The sequence below is a fragment of the Engraulis encrasicolus genome, chromosome 7, assembly GCF_034702125.1.
Source record: "Engraulis encrasicolus isolate BLACKSEA-1 chromosome 7, IST_EnEncr_1.0, whole genome shotgun sequence".
In the NCBI taxonomy this organism is placed as follows: Eukaryota; Metazoa; Chordata; class Actinopteri; order Clupeiformes; family Engraulidae; genus Engraulis; species Engraulis encrasicolus.
In genome coordinates this window covers 57,434,300-57,452,307 of record NC_085863.1, presented here as the reverse complement: position 1 = coordinate 57,452,307, position 18,008 = coordinate 57,434,300, and the positions used below count along the sequence as shown (strand labels likewise).

Sequence of the window (18,008 nt, the reverse complement as noted above, 5' to 3'; positions counted from 1 at the left end):
TGATTAAAATGATGAATATTATATAGGAAAGCTAAAACAATAAGAATTCACAGGTTTAGGTCATTTGTTGGGTCTTTTGTAGCCTATATTAAAAATGTGTACTGTCGCTTTAAGAATTGACGAGCCGGCTTTCATTCAGATCGCAAAGAACCGTGGCGTGGGAGCGACCAGTTCTTATCTGTTGCTCTGAAGCCCCGAGCTTCTCGCATACTTTATAACCTTTTATTTTCATTACAGATATTTTAGTTAGTTCATGCACATTTTGTAGGCCTATGTCTTGAGAAGAACAGTAAACGCCAGTTATGTGGAGTGGATTTATTTCAATTACATGGACATTGACAGTGGAAACAGTATCTTTGGGTCGGAGAATATATCAGGGTAAGAAAAAGCACTTTCCAAGCGGTCTCACCAAGATCAAACCTCTACAATCCTGAAAAAGATTCTCTGCCTCACCTGCACCTGTTCATTTTTTTTTTTCGCAGCCAACTCTGCAGAGATGTGCTTCCTTTAGCTAGCCTACCCCCTTAAGTTCTCTCTTGCTTGATAAAACGACATGTCATCTGCACGTTTCTTAGTTGAGTTAGCCTTCCACAAAACAACCTGAGCCATGTAAAACGTTGACAATGACTGCAAGCTAGCTGGCTGTCGTTTTTCCCCAATATCTGAACGTGGCACACCGGCTGTCAGATTAAAGTCCTAAACTCGACATCGGCTTTAAGAGGCATTAATTGTGGTCATGTAGTGTAATACTGTGTAGTCTGCTATGTTTCCAGCTCACCTCAGGGCGCCAGGGCAGTCGCTCTACTCCCACGACATCCTCGACATATTTTGCGTCTCTGCCCTGGTCGCATCGCATGCATGCTTGCTCCCCCCTCCCTCCCATGTAGAGCTGCGCGTGCCCCCCCAACGCGCATGCTGCCCCTCCCTTTGCCTATCTCTCGAGGTGCAGGTGAATCTGAATTTGAAAACTTAATTTAGGAAGCTTCAATCAAAAATACGAATTGCAAAGCAAATCAGTTGAAACATGAAATCTTAGCCTATTTTTCCGAGGCATATCTACAGCTGGCTGTCGGGTTTTTTTTTTTTTTTTGCTACCTAAACGTGGCGCTGGCTGGCTGTCAGATGTATGATAACTAAAAGTTCTAAACTCAACATTGTTGATAATAGAGAGGTTGATTGTGAGCATATTTTGTACCCTAATATGTAGACTGTGTGTAGGGCTCTAGCCGACACCCAGGCATCTTCAAAATCTTTCGTGTCTCTTATAGGCGCTCAAGCGCCTGTCGCGTGCCCCTCCCCACCGGAGTTGTTGCGTAGGCCTAGAACTACCTCACATCGCTCGTGCCCATTCTCGACGGGTCTGATGAATTTGTATGACTGATTTAAGTTTTTATTGTACAAAACCTCAATCAAAATTATGAATTATAAAGAAATCAAATGATATTGAAATATGAAATTATAATTGCCAAATTATTTTCCCCTCCCTTGGAAGGGCAATATCAGCCAATGTGGGCAAAAGGGCCGTTGCTCGGGCACCGTGGGCAACTATGCTCTGCACGTGCCTGTTGAGGGGTCATAGGGCCAGCCCTACTGTAGTCACTGTGTGTGTCATGTGCAGTGATCTGTGCGTGCACATACATTGTGTTAAGCACTGAAAAGAGATTAATTATTAGTAATAATGACCTAGTCGGCTTTATTTTATGTAGAAAGCATCTCCTGAACAATAATAACTCAGAAGTCATATGAGACTACTATACATATGAGAATACTATGAGACCGTTCTCTTTTGTTGTACTCAAGTGGTGGAACGGTCTTCCAGAGGCAGCAAGACTAAGCACATCTCTTGCCGTCCTCAAGATTCAAGTAAAGACTCTCCTCTTTCGTGATTATCTACTAAACTAAGGTCTGAGCTGCCCTAGCCCCAGGTCAAACTCTTGGCATAATGTGTAGGTATGTGTGTGTACTCTACTTTACAAAAAAAACCCTAACTAACACTTCTTTGCATCTGCACTTGTTGTTCTGTATATTTCTTGTGCACTTTGTATCTGCTAGTTATGTTGGTTATGATTATGTCCTCGTTTGTAAGTCGCTTTGGTTATAAAGCGTCTGCCAAATGTAATGTAATGTAGGCTAACTATTTACAAACCAAACTGGCAGTATTCTTGGATGAAACCCTACAAAGCTTTCATTCTTATTTTTTTTGTACTTGTAACATTTTAAATTACATCTGGGTTTTATGTGTGAGGTTTCAGTAGAGTAACATACAGCTGAAACTGCTATACAGTATGTCTATGGCTCAATATATTTTCTAATCGTGGACAGCATGCACTCCTCACAAATTCTTTTACCACATGGGCACTTCACAATGGCACAAATATCAATTATAATGCATTTAAGATGATGACTGATATTGAGGAAAGTGAGGGAGATGAGTAACAAGGCCAACAGGCGGACAACAGATGCGTCCCTCTATGCCAGTTCCAACACCCCCCCCNCCCCCCCCAACCCCCAAACCAAACGACCCCCTGACCTCCTCCTAACCTGTCAAGCCCCCAAGGATGTGCTTTTTGTTTATTGCTCATATTACCCATGGAAACTCAAAATTAATGTGGCAGGCAGCGAAATGGAGAGACAAGGCTCTTTTTTGCAGTTTAGGCTATAATAAGCCTATCATGCTTGGATTTGGAAAAGAACCATATGATTTCAAATTTCTCATAGATCAAGTAGGCTACATTACAAATTACCAGACATTATTAGTAGCAACCTTTACTATCACATCACTTCAGCATCATGTGGATGTGGGAAAGAATCGAAACATTGACAAATAATAAAGAAATAAAACCGTTTGAGTGAATCATGCGCTTATGGGTTCACCCTTTGGGTGAATTATGTTAATATTCAATGCCAGCTTTTCACCATCAAAGGCACAAAGCAGGCAGCTTCAGCGCCAGAGTTTACCAAATTCAAACGACAGCAAATATGAATCAAAAGAGGCGTTCGCTCCCGTGCTCTAAGCGCAACCACGCGCCCGCCAGCAGAAAACTTATGATAAACACCTTGTAATATGTCCGACAACATCATAACATAGGCCTACCGTATGTCAAATCGCGCAGCTGTCTACTGTAGGCTACTTGTAGTTCGAGCACCATGGTTCAGTGCGCAGCACACACTGACTTCTCACTGAAACGTAGTGGCAGAATGTTTGCAAACTCGCAGGCAGGGGATATTAAAAGGGACTGGGGAAAAGCGGAGGAAAATGTGAATGTGGTGAAAGAAAAATAGCTAAGGTTACAGGTTTAGAGGATCGTATGCGCTGCGGGTCGAGGTCTGTCAACTAATTACGGTTTGAATGTCTTAGAGCGTTATGCAATGCAAACGCCCCTCTATCCGAGTACGAACATCTGTGTCAAAAATTGCCTGCTGACTTCTAAATCGTTCATTTCCGCGAGCTTCTGACGAACCAAAAAAGCTGAGCACAACGCAACACTATCATACACAACATGATAAAGTCCCTTCTTCACGTTTGACATCCTCATGGGCCGAAGTGTTTCATAGTGGTAAAGACCGTGATTATAAGTGACACTCAAAGTGGTGTTGGCGTGCTGTGGAAACGGAACGAAGTTGCCTCCCACTGTCCAAATGCAAAACAATGCCGAAATTTGAATGTCCCCCTCAGTTGTCTGTCTCAAAACGCAGTCAGCGTAGCCTTGCCGGTTTGGTAAAATATCATAAACATTTTGGCTTGCGCGCATTCGCCCCAGGCCAAAATGCCAACTCTGCCGCCTTGTGGACACACGAAGGAACAATTGAAGGAATGCGTTTCAGACAAACGGACGGGCGGACGGAGGGACAGACCCACTTATAGAGATGCTGGGACGCATCTAAAAAATTGTCCAAGAAAATGCAATATAAATCCTTAATGTTGCTCATAACATGTCCTGATTTTAATATGAATTATGTTGACAAGTGAATTACTGGTTCCTACAGTTTATAAAATTCATTGTTTTATTTATGTTTTGTTTTCTTTTTTGTCAATGGTTTCGTAAATAGCCCAAAAAAACAATCTTAAACTGAAAAATACATCTTGCCATCTTGCATGCAAATCCAACATGATTGAGAGCCGAGTTACGCTATAGCCCTACTGTAAATTAAGCTCTGCCTCAATGATAACTGTATACATTTTTTCAAAATGGTGGGTGTACTACATTTGAAGACAAAGCTGAATGTCTATTTTCTTTCTCTGCTTACTCAACTTCAGTCAAATGTTCATCCAAATCCAGCATGGCTAAGGCACTTATAATGAGCCTGTAATCAATGGGCCCATAAATCGCCTTAATGATAATGTCATAAAAATGTGAAAATAAAGTATACAGACAAGTTTAACTTCTATTTTTATGTATTTTCCATCAATGTGCGCAAAAAAAACCCAAAACTAAATATACATATTACATGCAAATCCAGCAGGATTTAGGTCCTTGTAGTGGCCCTATACTGTAAAATAAGCTCCGCCTAACCCTTGTGTTGTGTTCATAAGCTGCATACACCTGTGGTGTTCGGGTCATTTTTGACCCGTGATAACAAAACTCAGCCATAAAATACCTAAAAACACTATTTCTCATCAAATATTGTTTTTCATCTCATAGCTAACTTGGTATGTATTCATATCCATGGAAATACTACTCTATTTATTCATCTTTTTGACTTAACAGGTATTTTATCTTACATTATGCAAATCGTTTTTGATGACCAAAACTATCAAAATCTGCATAAATTCACTATTAATGCTTCCTAAAGTGATACAATTAGTGATAATGTTGTCCATATATTACAGCTGATATGAGAGTACAACAACCCCAAAATTTATTTTATTAGTTTTTCTCTAATATTAAAAAATATCATCAATAGTGACATTTGTGGTGTTCGGGCCCAAACCAACCCAAAGACATGTATAGCAGGATAAAGCCCCAATGTCAACTAAATTAGTTTCTCAGTTCATAAAATCATTGTTTTATTGTTTTATATGTTGACTTGGTGTTTTTCAATATTTACATGATTTTAGTGTGGTAAATATACAAAATAACAATTCTGTCAGAATTACAGCTATTCCGCCAATCTAATGCAAAGATATAGGAAATGAACACCTCAATGAACATGAAAAAAGTCACACTATTCATCTGAATCCACTATGCTATGAGCATGGACCATTATCTCATTGCCACATAAACTTTATGGAAAGTATAAGACCAGATCTACATGTTTGGGTGCCATTATGAATTTTTGATACGCTTTTTGGACAAAATAATGCGCAAACATTTATTTTGCACACAAATGTGCAGAACATCTCATTATATAATGCAGAAATGGATTCCCTGACCTAGGCCTGGGTATTGATTGACAATTTTCGGTTCCGGTTCCATTTCCGGTTCCTTCGTTTCGGCTCCGGTACCAGAACGGTTCCATTTTCGGTTCCTAGAAACCCTGAATTAAACCTGCAGTTACCCAAAGTGGCCAGTAGATGGCGTAACGGGTCTGTAAATCATGAGTTTCCCTGCCTGCCACAAGGCGGCGCTCATCGTGACTTAAGCAATGGCGGGTTAAAGGCATTTAATGCTATACAGCATTCATGATTAATTGCATGCTGCAAGTTGTCCTCTCGGCATGGCTTGGCAAGTATAATAAACGGTTTTGATACTGATAAATGTACTCATGTCTGATTAAAATTGTTCTGCTGTACGGTGCAACTTCACTTCTGGTACCAATCCTATGTCAAGCGTGCCTGACATGATTTTTTAATGTAGCCTACGCTACCCAGTCTGTCGACAGCTGGGGCTTTTCTACTAGGTTCTGCAGAACTGTTCTAACACAACTAGGCTTCATTCATGAAACTTGACGGGGGCTCGATGGTGCTGTCTCGCACGCATTTCCATACAGGGACTAGAACTGGGCCGTATGATCTGCTGCTGCAAGTAGCCGCGACAACACTGAGCTTTCACGCCATGGTGAATCTAAGCTAAAGAGTCCTAATCTAAATGATATATAGGTCTAAATATATATAACCAGCGATCTCCTTCTCCTACAGACATGTGTTAGGGCTTGTTCGAAAGCTGCGAATCTTAGCTTTTTACAGTGTTTTACAGAACGTTTTTATGTTCTTTCATTCAAAAGTTATTGAACTGCACGCGGCCGCTGTTGCAAGTGAAAAAATAGCGCTTTCCAACCATTTTTTTTATCTCGTCATTTTTTTCCTAACAGCCAGCGATCTCCTTAACCTAGACCTACAGACATGTGTTCGGGCTTGTTCGAAAGCTGAGATTCTTAGCTTTTAACAATTTTTTACGGAACGTTTTTACGTTCTTTCAATCCACAGTTATTTAACCTTAAGCGGCCGCTACTTCAAGTAAACAATGGTGTTATTCTCCAGCCGGATAGAGAGGAAATCTTTTTTTGTCGCTGTGTTCTTTGTTCCCTCGAATTAAACAGACGGTCTTAATTGGCTACATTTGTACGTCCCCAACACAATACCAGTTCTTTCTAAGTTAGCTCTTTTCATGGAAAAACATGTTTCCAAGGAGTCAGAGACATCTTCCTGAAGAGTCGAGATCATGGTTGAGGTTGACGGTATTGCAGCAGGCATAGTTGAGGTTGACGGTGTTGCCGTTGTAAAGATGCTGCAACTCTCTGCATGCAAGTTAATCGAATGCAAGAGCAGGTGTTTGAACAGGTTGGATGTATTGCCATTCTTGCATGATAGCCTATTAGTTTATCGCAGATATTGCAGCGTGCTCCTTCCTTATCTACTTTCATGAAATAGGCTATAGCCACACTTTCGACGGCATGTTGTTGTTTCTCAATAGTACAATCAGCTGGTTGAAAATCAGCTGTCTTATCAATCGTTTAAATGAGGTGCGAAACGGGAAGAGGAGGAGCGTGGTCAGTTTGTGACACTTGTGATTGGCTGAAATGGCCGCGTGCTTAAACACACATTTGATGGCTCCGACGTGGAACCGACAGACAAGGCACGTTTCGATGCCAAGTAGAACCTAAGCTTTTAATTCAGTTCCATCAAAGAATTGAATTTCGGTACCCAGTCCTACCCTGACCATGAAAACATATGAGTAGACACCAGAAATACATCTGTACCTCTTTCACAACAGGAGATATTGTAGTGTATGGGACTGTCCGGCGGCCATATTGGATTTGTAATATATGTGACCAGGTGTAGCGCCTGTTGTTTTTATTTATTTTATGCACACATATACATGCGTTAATGCACACACATGCACTCATTAGCGCACACACATACACTCCCTCCCAGCGGAGGGAGCACTGATTCGAAGCCGACCCTAGTCTTCTGAAACCGGAAGCCTGAAACATGGGGAGGATAAAGGAAGGACAGAAGTTTTGTAAAAGTCTTTGTGCACAGAGCAGGGAGAAGTTACCCTGGTTGTAGCTTAAGGCTACAGGCCCATGCGTGTTGCATGGTGCCGTGTTTTAGTAGTAGCCTATGGCTACAGTAGTGTGGCACAGTAGTGCAGGTAGACTGCTTCAGTGTAGCTTAAGGCTGCACTCGATGTACACAGAGCAAGGAGACTTGGCCAGTTGTAGCTTAACGCTACTTCTAGAGGACGCTAACCGCTTGCTGCTGAATGATTGAGCACTACCCCACAGTGGAACAAACAAGTCGGCATCAGGTAGAAGCACTGTCTTGTGTTCATTATGTTTTTCTATCGCCTTTGGTGTAAAACCATGGTAATTGCTTGCAATTAGTGTCACAAATGCCAAGTGATAAAACCGGAATGTCTGTGTTTAAATGCAACATGGGAAGTGTTTGTGTGCTTGACTTGCATCCCCCACGCCACCAAAAGAAGTGCACCTAGGAGCCCGCAGTCACAGGTATCTAGTGTTTAACTTTGTAACCTCCACTAGCTTGCCCAACGTCACACACTTAACCCGTTTTACCCATCATAGGATGCCATGAATGTGAATGATGTGTGTACAAATGAATAACAAAAATGTGAATGCCCTTAACTCATTGTGTATGTATGTGTATACTGATGTGTGTGTTTTTGGGTTGTTACAGCGGCACCAGTGCAGCTACTTGAGTGTTTGTGCCGCTTTCTCCTCTCCCTGTTTGTACAATTACCTCCAAGCCATTTGTGTTTAAACAGTTTTGGTGGCCAAGTGGCCTACATATTTATGTTATTGTTTTTTTGTTAACTGAGGCTCTGGGTAGCAGTCCCTCTTATTGAATATCTTTCAAGCATACCTCTAGCGAGGGCCCATTCGTGTGTCAGCACCTTTATGTGTGTATCACAGTTTGCTGTGGATTACTGAGCCGCGTGGCTCTCATTGGAGTGCAGTGTCTTCACTATATACCATATCGGGTTTGGGGAGTCACCTAGGGTAGTGTAGTAGTGGGGCCCACTGCGTATGTACTAGCCTGCTACCCATACAGCCTCAGCTTTATTATTTTGTTTTTCTTTCATTTACTTTCTTTTTTTTCTGAATATTTATTTAAAAAAATAAAACAAATATTTTTATACCTGACTTCAAATCACTTGTCCTTGGATCATTTATTGGTTTAAACCCTGCACGGGTTCTTGGGTGAACCCACCACCTTCACCATATTACATATAAAAAAGCTGGCTTTTTTTTCCAGGCAAGAAATATATTTTCATCACCATGAATCACCAAACTGAAGACAAAGGGCCAACAGCTTCATTAACCAAAAATCTATGCCGGTGTTCTGTCGAGATGTGTTGCCTCGTCGAAATGAGCGACCGGTCGCCCTATCCGATAGTGGTGTTCTATCGATTTGCGATGCCTCATCTAAATGAGCGACCTTGATTTTCCGCGGAAGGCGTTTTAATCGGTCCACGTAGGACTGTTTTAACAACCCATACTTTGTTTATTTCACGGATAGGGGTGTGCAATCGTTTGTGCGGAGTTTAATAAGAACGTACGTGCGGCTGCTGACCACTAAAACAGCCTCTTGTTTGAGCAAGTTAAGAAACGTGCCATATGAAAGAGACTGAGTTGAGTTTGCGCAAATACTGGAGAAAGTGTTTGGGATCAGGGCCCGGTTGCACAAAACACCTTAAGTTAAGTATTTCCCTTAAAGTCTGAGTTAAGGGTCCCCTAAGTGAAAGTCAGTTGCACAAACACCCTTAAAATTTCCCCTTAAGTTTTCCTTAAGGGTTTCCCCTTAAATATTTAAGAGTTTCCCTTAAAGTTAAGAAATCCCTTAAAGTTCTTTAAAATCGTTGCACAAAAGACCTTAACAACCAAGTTAAGGGAAAATATCTGAGGGACCGATATCGTCGCCTTAAGTCAGACATGGCTGAGTTTATGCACATTCAGCAACGTGATCAACGGATTCAAATAAGAGTTTTCCGCGACCGGGAGAACCCAATGGATAGGCACGCTTACCGACGAACCGTTAATTATTAATTATAGATTTGATAGACAATCCATATATGAATTATCCGACCGTCTCGAATTGGACCATGCTACAGGAGTTGTGCTCTCCCTGCCGTCTTGCAGCTGATGATTGCGCCAGGCACGGCGCCAGAAAATCAGCTTTGGATGGGCCAGAACATTTTTTGGGTTGCACTTCATTAGACCTATAACATCAAGTCCTCATAACAAAACGTCTAATTTTTACTCGAATATGTGCGTATATTCAGTGTTTCTTCATTGTGAAGATTCTCGGATAAAGTTATGGCCGCGGGGTTAGGGTAGCCCATTCATTAGCCTAATTTCCTCCCTCACAGTCTCGTCCATTGTCCCACCATCACCAAATGTTTTTATTGCCCTCAAACCCCACATTTATTTTGCTAACATGCATGAAGATGACAATGATCAATGATCCTCGCTGTGTTTTATGACACTGGAGTTGTTTGGGAGTTGTTTTAGGAGCTCGAAAATGCAGGTGAGACACACGGCACTTCTCCAGTGCTTGCGCCATAGCCTATTATTATAATTCTTATAATTCGCATTACCGCTTGGCACTTCCAAAACAACGCGGAAGAAACTAAACAAAGGCTAAATGGAATGATATCACAAATACAAAATAATGCATGGGGAGTAGAGCCCACGTCTGCTAAGAGAAGAGAGGAGAACGTTTGGAGCGGTGCTTAATTTGTAAAGAGGGAGGTCGCGGAGCGCGGAGTGGCTCCGGTGAAGAGAGGCGGGCGGGGCACATGTTGCGAACAACGCTATGCTCAGGTGCTGCCTGCGATATCCCAAGCACCCGGCTCATGTAGGCTATGCATGCAAGAAGATGTCATTTCAACCGCAACAATGCGACGATCAGAGCACACAATCACACTTTGAACCACTCAAACACATAGCCTATGCACGCACACAACTGTTGGAGCACAGTAGCCTAGGGCCTATTCCATAACCAGACATCTGGTTCGACAATTAAGCCATGGACATATGGCGTTGTTCCTTCCTCGCTTGGACCGCAAGGTTTAAAAAAAAAAAGACCTCCCCCACTGTCCTCTTCACCATATTTCTCGAGTTTAGGTCGCGGTGATCTCTTCCCATTGTTGCTGCTTCTTCGCGGCCGTTATTTGAGGGTTGAATTTGCTTTTTATTACGTTTTTTCTTTTGTTAAATTCCTCTAATAATACCACGTTCTCCTCCTCTTACCAGTTTGGCTTTCTAGCCTTACCATTGTCCATGTTTAGGCCTATAGATAAATAGCTACAGAATGGTTAACGATGTTTTGAGAAGAATATTCAAGAATGACTTAAAAAGTTTCCTTGGAAACAATAGAATTCTACCGTTGTAAACTCCTCTTTACGGAAGTAAATCCCTTGGGACTTTCCCTAACCAAAGAAAAGAACAAGGCATTCTGTGCAACCCCCTTAATGAGATCCCTTAGCTAAGGGAAAATAAGCCCTTAAGGGTCACACTTAAGGGAGAAAACTTAAGGTGTTTTGTGCAACCGGGCCCAGGGCCTGGCTACGGGATGTTTAATGCAGTAATTTGCTGTTGGTTTGGTTTCAATGCGACGTGGGCTCGCAAGGCAAATTGCCACATGAAATCATGTGCTATGGGGATAAAAAAAGTGCGGTTTAGATATTCCCAGATAGCAGAGCAGCGTAGCCTATTGTGGCTTTGTTTTGGCAGATGTCTGTCTTTTAATGACCGGAATCATATTTTCATAACATCCCCACCAGTGCATTTCTTATTACCATGTTCAGGCATTTTACAATGCAGTCGATTCAAATTCTTGAGTGAAAAGGGTGGAGGGAGCATTTTGACAGCTCAATCAGAGGTGGCGATTTTTTCCATTTTGCAATGAGAACGCCTCCTCTGCATAAATAGTATTTTCTGGTCGATGTTACAATGCTGAGGCTGAGTGTGTGAGTGATTACGGTTAGGCAACAAAGTTGCAAATGTTCGAGGCCACGCTATTTCGCAGATTTTCCAATCATCTGCTGGATGATCCACGCAATTTCCCGTTTTCCCCCCAGGGGATATATCGTAACTTTCAGTCCATGACAGTCGGTGGACAGGCTACAGGCTAACTAGACTATGGATGACTGGTGGTAACCTCAGGAGGACATAGGCTACAGTTTGAGTCACTAAAGTTGACAGTCTCAGGGGATCCTATATGGTAACTTGCGGTCTCACAATTCGATGGGCAATCACCCGCGAAAACCACCGCGAGGGTGTGCGCATGCGTGCGCATGCTCAGTAGCGAAGAGAATCACATCTAGGCGGGTCGCTCATATAGACAGGACACCGGGTCAATTTTGACCCGAACACCACAGATGTAACTTTTTTTTTGGACCTTTAACATTTACTAAACATATTTTTTTGTGTTGAAATGATTGTGACTGAGGATTAGATGAAGCCTCATTCCAAGAAAATGAAGGAAAGTGTGTTTTTTTTTTTTTTTTTTACACTAAAACGGGTCAAAATTGACCCGAACACAACAGAAGGGCTAAATTATATTGTTATAAAAAATATGAAAATGGAAGGTGAAAATTTGAAGACAAAGTGGAATGTCTTTTTCTACCCCTTTTCTATCAATTTGAGCAAGAAAATCGTTTTTAACATCCAAATCCAGCTGAATTACACAGGGCACTCTACTACTATACGTGTTTGTATTGCCTCGAATTGATGTTACACTCCAACTTAATGGTCTGACTACAAGACAATCCTGAATATAAGATGACCCCCCCCCTCTTTTTTTTACTGCTTCAATTTTTTTGGGGAAAAGATAAAAAATTTGTTTTACATAAGAAGACAAGGGTACACAGGTCAAAATTCTGTTCATAAATTCTTTCACATTTTAATAAAACAGCATCATTTCCACGAGCACGAAAATAGTAACGCGGCGCAACGGTTCCCTGCCTGTCTTAGCTTATTCGGGGCTAGGTGCACACAGGCACCGCTTCTTGCGCAAAGATGATCATTGGATGTCTGACGACGACACCATCTAAAACTTAAAGGGACAGTTTGGTCAATTTCAACATGCAGTTGTAATGCTCACACTACCCTGGACTTGTCAGTACCTGAGATTTTTTTTTCTTCTTCTTCAGCCGTTTTCCGAGATCCTGGTCATTGTAATGGGGGCAGCTCTTTGTTTACATTTCAAAAAAACATTTTTATTTATTCCCAAAAACATCCAAAAGGTTATAAAACATCAGCGGACAACTAGCAAACAGCAGTACCTTTTGGGAAGATATTTGGAGTTGGCCTATGTTTCATTTTTTAAAAATGTAAACAAACGCTGCCCCCATTAGAATTGCTCATATCTCGGAAAGGGCTGAGCCGAAAAATGTGGCATCACCAGGTACTGACAAGTCAAGGGTAGCGTGAGCAATACAACTGCATGTTGAAATTGACCAAACTGTCCCTTTAACAAGGTGGTTTGTCAAATCACCGTTCATTTTCCACATTAATGTTTCAGCAGGTGCTAACAGGGGGCCAGGGGAAAAAACGTTTTCTTTTTGAGACTTAACTGAGCGCGGACAAGCGACAAGTCGATTGAAATTGTTTCCCACCTTCACACTGTCTGCCCGCGCCGCTTTGACAATGGCTGATAGACCACGGCCGACATTCACAGCGAAAACCAGGATAGAACATTATTTTTGGCGATATTTTGTCTATAGCCCGTGAAAATGAGACTATTTTAAACCAAAATTAAACATAATTTCACATTCGGGTCAATGGCACTGCTTCTAACAGAGTGCAGAGATGGCTATGCAGCAGAGAGATTCTCGGCGCATCTCTGCTCCAGAAAGACGCCTCTCTCTTGAGCAGATAATCATTTGCACAATACTGCGATATCCGAGTGATAGAATCTACAAATATGGACAGTAAATTTTCTTGACCTTATTGAGAGTTGTATTACCTTGAGTAGTGATGGCCAAATATTTCCGGTTAAAACATTTTAGCCGCTATTTTGTCTAGTCAGCGAAAGACGCGGTCACTTTTTAAAGCGCTATTTTTAGAACATAGGCTTAAATCACGTCTTGTATTTGGGCCAATGCAGTAACAAATGTCACACACCACCGTGATCATTCAGGACACATTTAGGCAAGGCCTACTACAGTACCAAGACCACAGGGCACTTATTTGCCATAGTTCTAATCAACTTTGTGTGCGCAATTCCAATGCATATTGCCTATTGGACATTAGCACAAACTTGGACATGAAAGCAAGAGCCGCAAGACACTAGGCAAAGAGACGCATGGGGTTCGAGAGCCGTGGGTTGGCCACCTATGAGCTATACAATAAAAATGCAAGTCTGTGGAAGCAAACAAATCATCAAATGTTCTTATAAACTACTCTAAAATTAATGTAAAATTCACCAGAGTGCAAAACAGCTACTTAATCCCATCCTGTGTTCACTTGTGGCTTGATGCTAACACTCCTATTTACTTCCCATGATTATACTAGGCTATGCTTATAATTCTGATACCAATAAGTCTAAGTACCGAAAACACTGAGAAGAAAACGGTATGTTCATTCATGAATAATGCTTGGAAATACTGCAAAAATGTGCAAATCAAAAAAGGGTGGACTGTTCCTTTAAAGTAGTGCATAGTGAGGATCTCAAGGTGCTGTTACCCGTGCACAGGCACTGCAACGCTTCTGGGGAATCTTGTTGGAGGGGTTGTTGGTCCCCTGTAGACCATTATTGCTCTGTGCTGCTTTTGAGCTGGCTGCCTGAAACAAAGACAAGTCAAGTCAAATGTATTTTATAAGTGAAGTCAATTCAAATGCATTTTATAATACAACTCAAGTCAAGTAAAATGTACTTTATAAAATGAGTCAAGTCAACTCAAATGTATTTTATAAGATAAGTAAATATAACAGGTGTTCCAGCACCGTCCGACACTCGGGGGTCTACTAGTTGGCCTTGTTATATAAAGACATTTCATTGTATTTAATAAGATGAGATAAGAAGATCAGACAAGTTAAGATCAACTTTGATGTCCCAGAAAGGGAAAAATTCTCATATTCCAACTCCAGTTCCAGTTCCAATTAAACATACAAACCAGATCCCAAAAAGTTGGGACAATTGTCATTTTGTGAATAAAAACAAAATGCTGCCATTTTCAAAACATTCAAACCATTGACATGATGAACAATTGTGCAAAGTAAACATGTCAGCTGTAAAACCCAAGCAAATTACTGTTTTGAGGGAAATATTTGTTTGTAATTTATTATTATTATTATTATTATTATTATTATTATTATTATTATTATTATTATTATTATTATTATTATTATTAATAATAATAATAATAATAATAATAATAATAATAATAAAAGGTCGCTTTTCATGGGGGGGCAGTGAAGGGGCAGGTGGGTAGAAGGGACAGGGGTAAGGGGCAGTGAAGTTAAAGTCCATATGCCTCTGTGAATAGATGGGATTTAAGGTGCTTCTTGAAGGTAGCCAGTGTGGGGGCCTGGCATATGTTGGGAGGTAGACTGTTCCAGAGCGTGGGGGCAGCAACACAAAAAGCTCAGTCACCAACAGTACGTAGGAGGTCTGGCTCGGGGGATGATGAGATTGTCCTTTTCAGAAGACCGCAGGGACCTGGACTGGGAGTGGGGTTGGAGGAGGTCAGAGAGGTACTGAGGAGCAAGAGAGTGAAGTGATTTGTAGCACTGATTCTTGAGAAAGCGGCTGAAACATGTCTCAGCAATAATCTGCCAATTCTGTTGAAAATAAACTACATTTTCATGAACAAAATGAAGTCGTTTGAAATATTTAAGTGTAATTTTATTACTTTTCATGGCTATAAACCTGCCCACACCCTGTAAAAACAGCTATCCCAAGGACAGACATCATCATTTCAATTGACTTAAAATGTAAAAATCACTGATATTATTGAATAATATCACCATGATGTGAAAGTTCATATTGAAGTGGTTCTGCAGATATGCACATAGTGCGTGTAAAGCAATATTCACTACTATTTTCTGATTGCTCAAAGTGTGTCCAGCATATTAGTCACCACCGTCAGATTTTTTTAAAAAGACAATAAAATCAGGTATGCACAAGGTCATTGTCATTACTTAGGACCCCTTTTCAAACCTTTAGCTCTACTGAATACTTCACCATCACTGAAGCACCTGTAAGTTTACTAATTTCTCCTCAATTTGTTAATTTGTTTGGACACTGGTACTGTCCCAACCATAAACTGTCAACATCGTCGGGGGTTTTAATAGTATTATGTTACATTAATGTTAATTATATATACTTTTTCAGAAGCGGCATGAAGACCCTAAGAAACAGACCGAAAACGAAGTGGCTAATGTGAGCAAAAAATGCATAATGTGTAAAAGAGTGTTTTTTTGTCTCACACCGTCAGATGTCACCACCGTCAGATTTTGGTCCGCTCATCATCTTGTTCCATATTTTACTTAATTGTGCTGGTTAATGAAACATTACCAGACATGTTAGTAATAATTGTGACCCAAACTTATACTCCAGCCTGCACTGAGGTGCATTTGAAGGGTTTTTTGTCACAAAACCTGACGGCGGTGACATCTGATGTAGTTCACAAAAAAGCATGCGTTTTACATGTTTTTGACAAGTTTTAAGAATATGCTTCCAAGAAGTATCTACAATTATGTTAAATTGTAAAAGTAATACAGTAAATATATATTCTTACTTCTAATTCTGTCTGACGCTGGTGACAAAACCAAGAAAGAGCCCATTTTATGAAAAATGTAAAACATGGGGAGCTTGGCCAATACATTCACTGCACAACCAAGACCTTCATCTATGATAATACACCTCTATATTTTGGATTTGAACAACTTAAAACCTGTTTATGCCACATTTTCAATAATCTAGGCCTACTTCCTAGAGTATCTAACAAATGAAGAAAAAACACATGCACAAACATACTGTGCACACACAAAAATAAAGTGTTTATGCTAGATGTCATTGACTTGAGAGGGCTATTTATTTTGCTAAATGTAGGTAATAATTAGGTCACTTTCACCACCTTCAGATTACTGTCACCACCGTCAGTTCCTAAGTCACCACCGTAAGAAGGAGTTTTGGACATTTTAAATGAATGTCCTTACAAGATTTTCCTTTAGAGTTGTTGAATTATCAAAGTAATAGCAAATTTAAGCCTACACAAATATTTGTGAAATTACAAAAAAAAATGTTTGATCTCTTTAGGCATTAAGTAAGCATTGTCTGACAGCACATATTTTTAAATTAGAACACATGAAGCAGTATTAAAATAGAATGATAGTGAATTTTCAACATTTAAAGGTGTATGTGTGAACCAAAAAACACACACAATCACTTAAAAACTCCAGATGTATATGCAACCAAATCAATACACTTTTTATTGCTTTTAATTGTGTCTGACGGTGTTGACAAAAAACAAGGTATGATTGCAGAAAAACCTGATTTCTGAAAAAAATTCAAAATGGGGAGATTGGCCTTGTGCATTTCTGAAAAGCCAAGACCTTTGTCTACGAGGATATACCATATTATTTTGTTATTCACTTCGTTTTTTTCTTTCAAGATTACAACCTGTTTCAGCCACTTTCTCAAGAATCAGTGGTATGTCAACAGGAGAATTTTCTACTGAATGCGGGACTTCACTGGGAGCCAGTGAAGCTGTCTGAGTGTTGAAGTGATGTGTTGCCACCGCTTTGTGCGAGATATAATTCTGGCTGCTGAATTCTGAACATACTGTAGTCGGTCCAAGGCTTTGTTGGGTAGGCCATACAGTATCCCATTGCAGTAGTCCAGGAGGGAAGTAATGAATGCATGGATACAGTCGGTCCCCCTACAATGCACACCCTTTACCGAGGTAATGCCACGTCATCCACCTCGGTACGTACCGGGCCTAGCTGCAGTTTACCCAAACAACCGCCAGGTGGCACTTGGGAGCGCTCGCTATACTTGGGAGCGCTTGCTGTACTTGGGAGCGCTCGCTATACGCTTTACCACGTGGTAGCGCATGTTCAGGTTTGTAATGAGAGATCAAGGACCCAAGAACCCAAAAAAAAACTGTATATATATGATATCTCTCTCTCTCTCTTTATCTCTCTCTCTCTCTCTCTCTCTCTCTCTCTCTCTCTCTCTCTCTCTCTCTCTCTCTCTCTCTCTCTCTCACACACACACACACTTTCTCTTGCATACACACAATACACATTCACTCACGCGCACACACACGGGCGCGCGCACACATACACATACACACTCTCTCTCTCTCTTTCTCTCTCTCACTCTCTCTCTCTCTCTTGTTCATATCAGATAACCATAGCACAGAGTGGTGAAGAAGCGCAAATGTGTAGGCAACAATTATTACCATATGGAATATTTTAGACGATGTTGACGGCATATTAATATATGCTCATATTCACCAGCACGCACCGATTCAGCGGATAACGACATGCCTAATTAAATTGTGTGAGAACACCTCCAGGAAGTAGGAAGAGTCATAAAAAGAATAAATAGCCTAATGAATTTTCTTCTTTTTTTAATGATGATCGGATGA

The 18,008-nt window shown here is 40.9% G+C and overlaps 1 protein-coding gene across 1 annotated transcript in view; it reads right to left on the bottom strand.

The window, feature by feature from the left end:
• Positions 1-14,094: 14,094 nt before the first annotated feature.
• Positions 14,095-18,008, bottom strand: part of LOC134451882 (glycine receptor subunit alpha-4-like) — a gene marked incomplete at its 3' end in the record, with an annotated part of 97,985 nt that continues 94,071 nt past the window's right edge. Inside the window, exon 9 of the mRNA XM_063202280.1 lies at positions 14,095-14,193. Coding sequence (XP_063058350.1) covers positions 14,095-14,193 — 99 coding nt within the window. The remainder of the gene's footprint in view (positions 14,194-18,008) is intronic.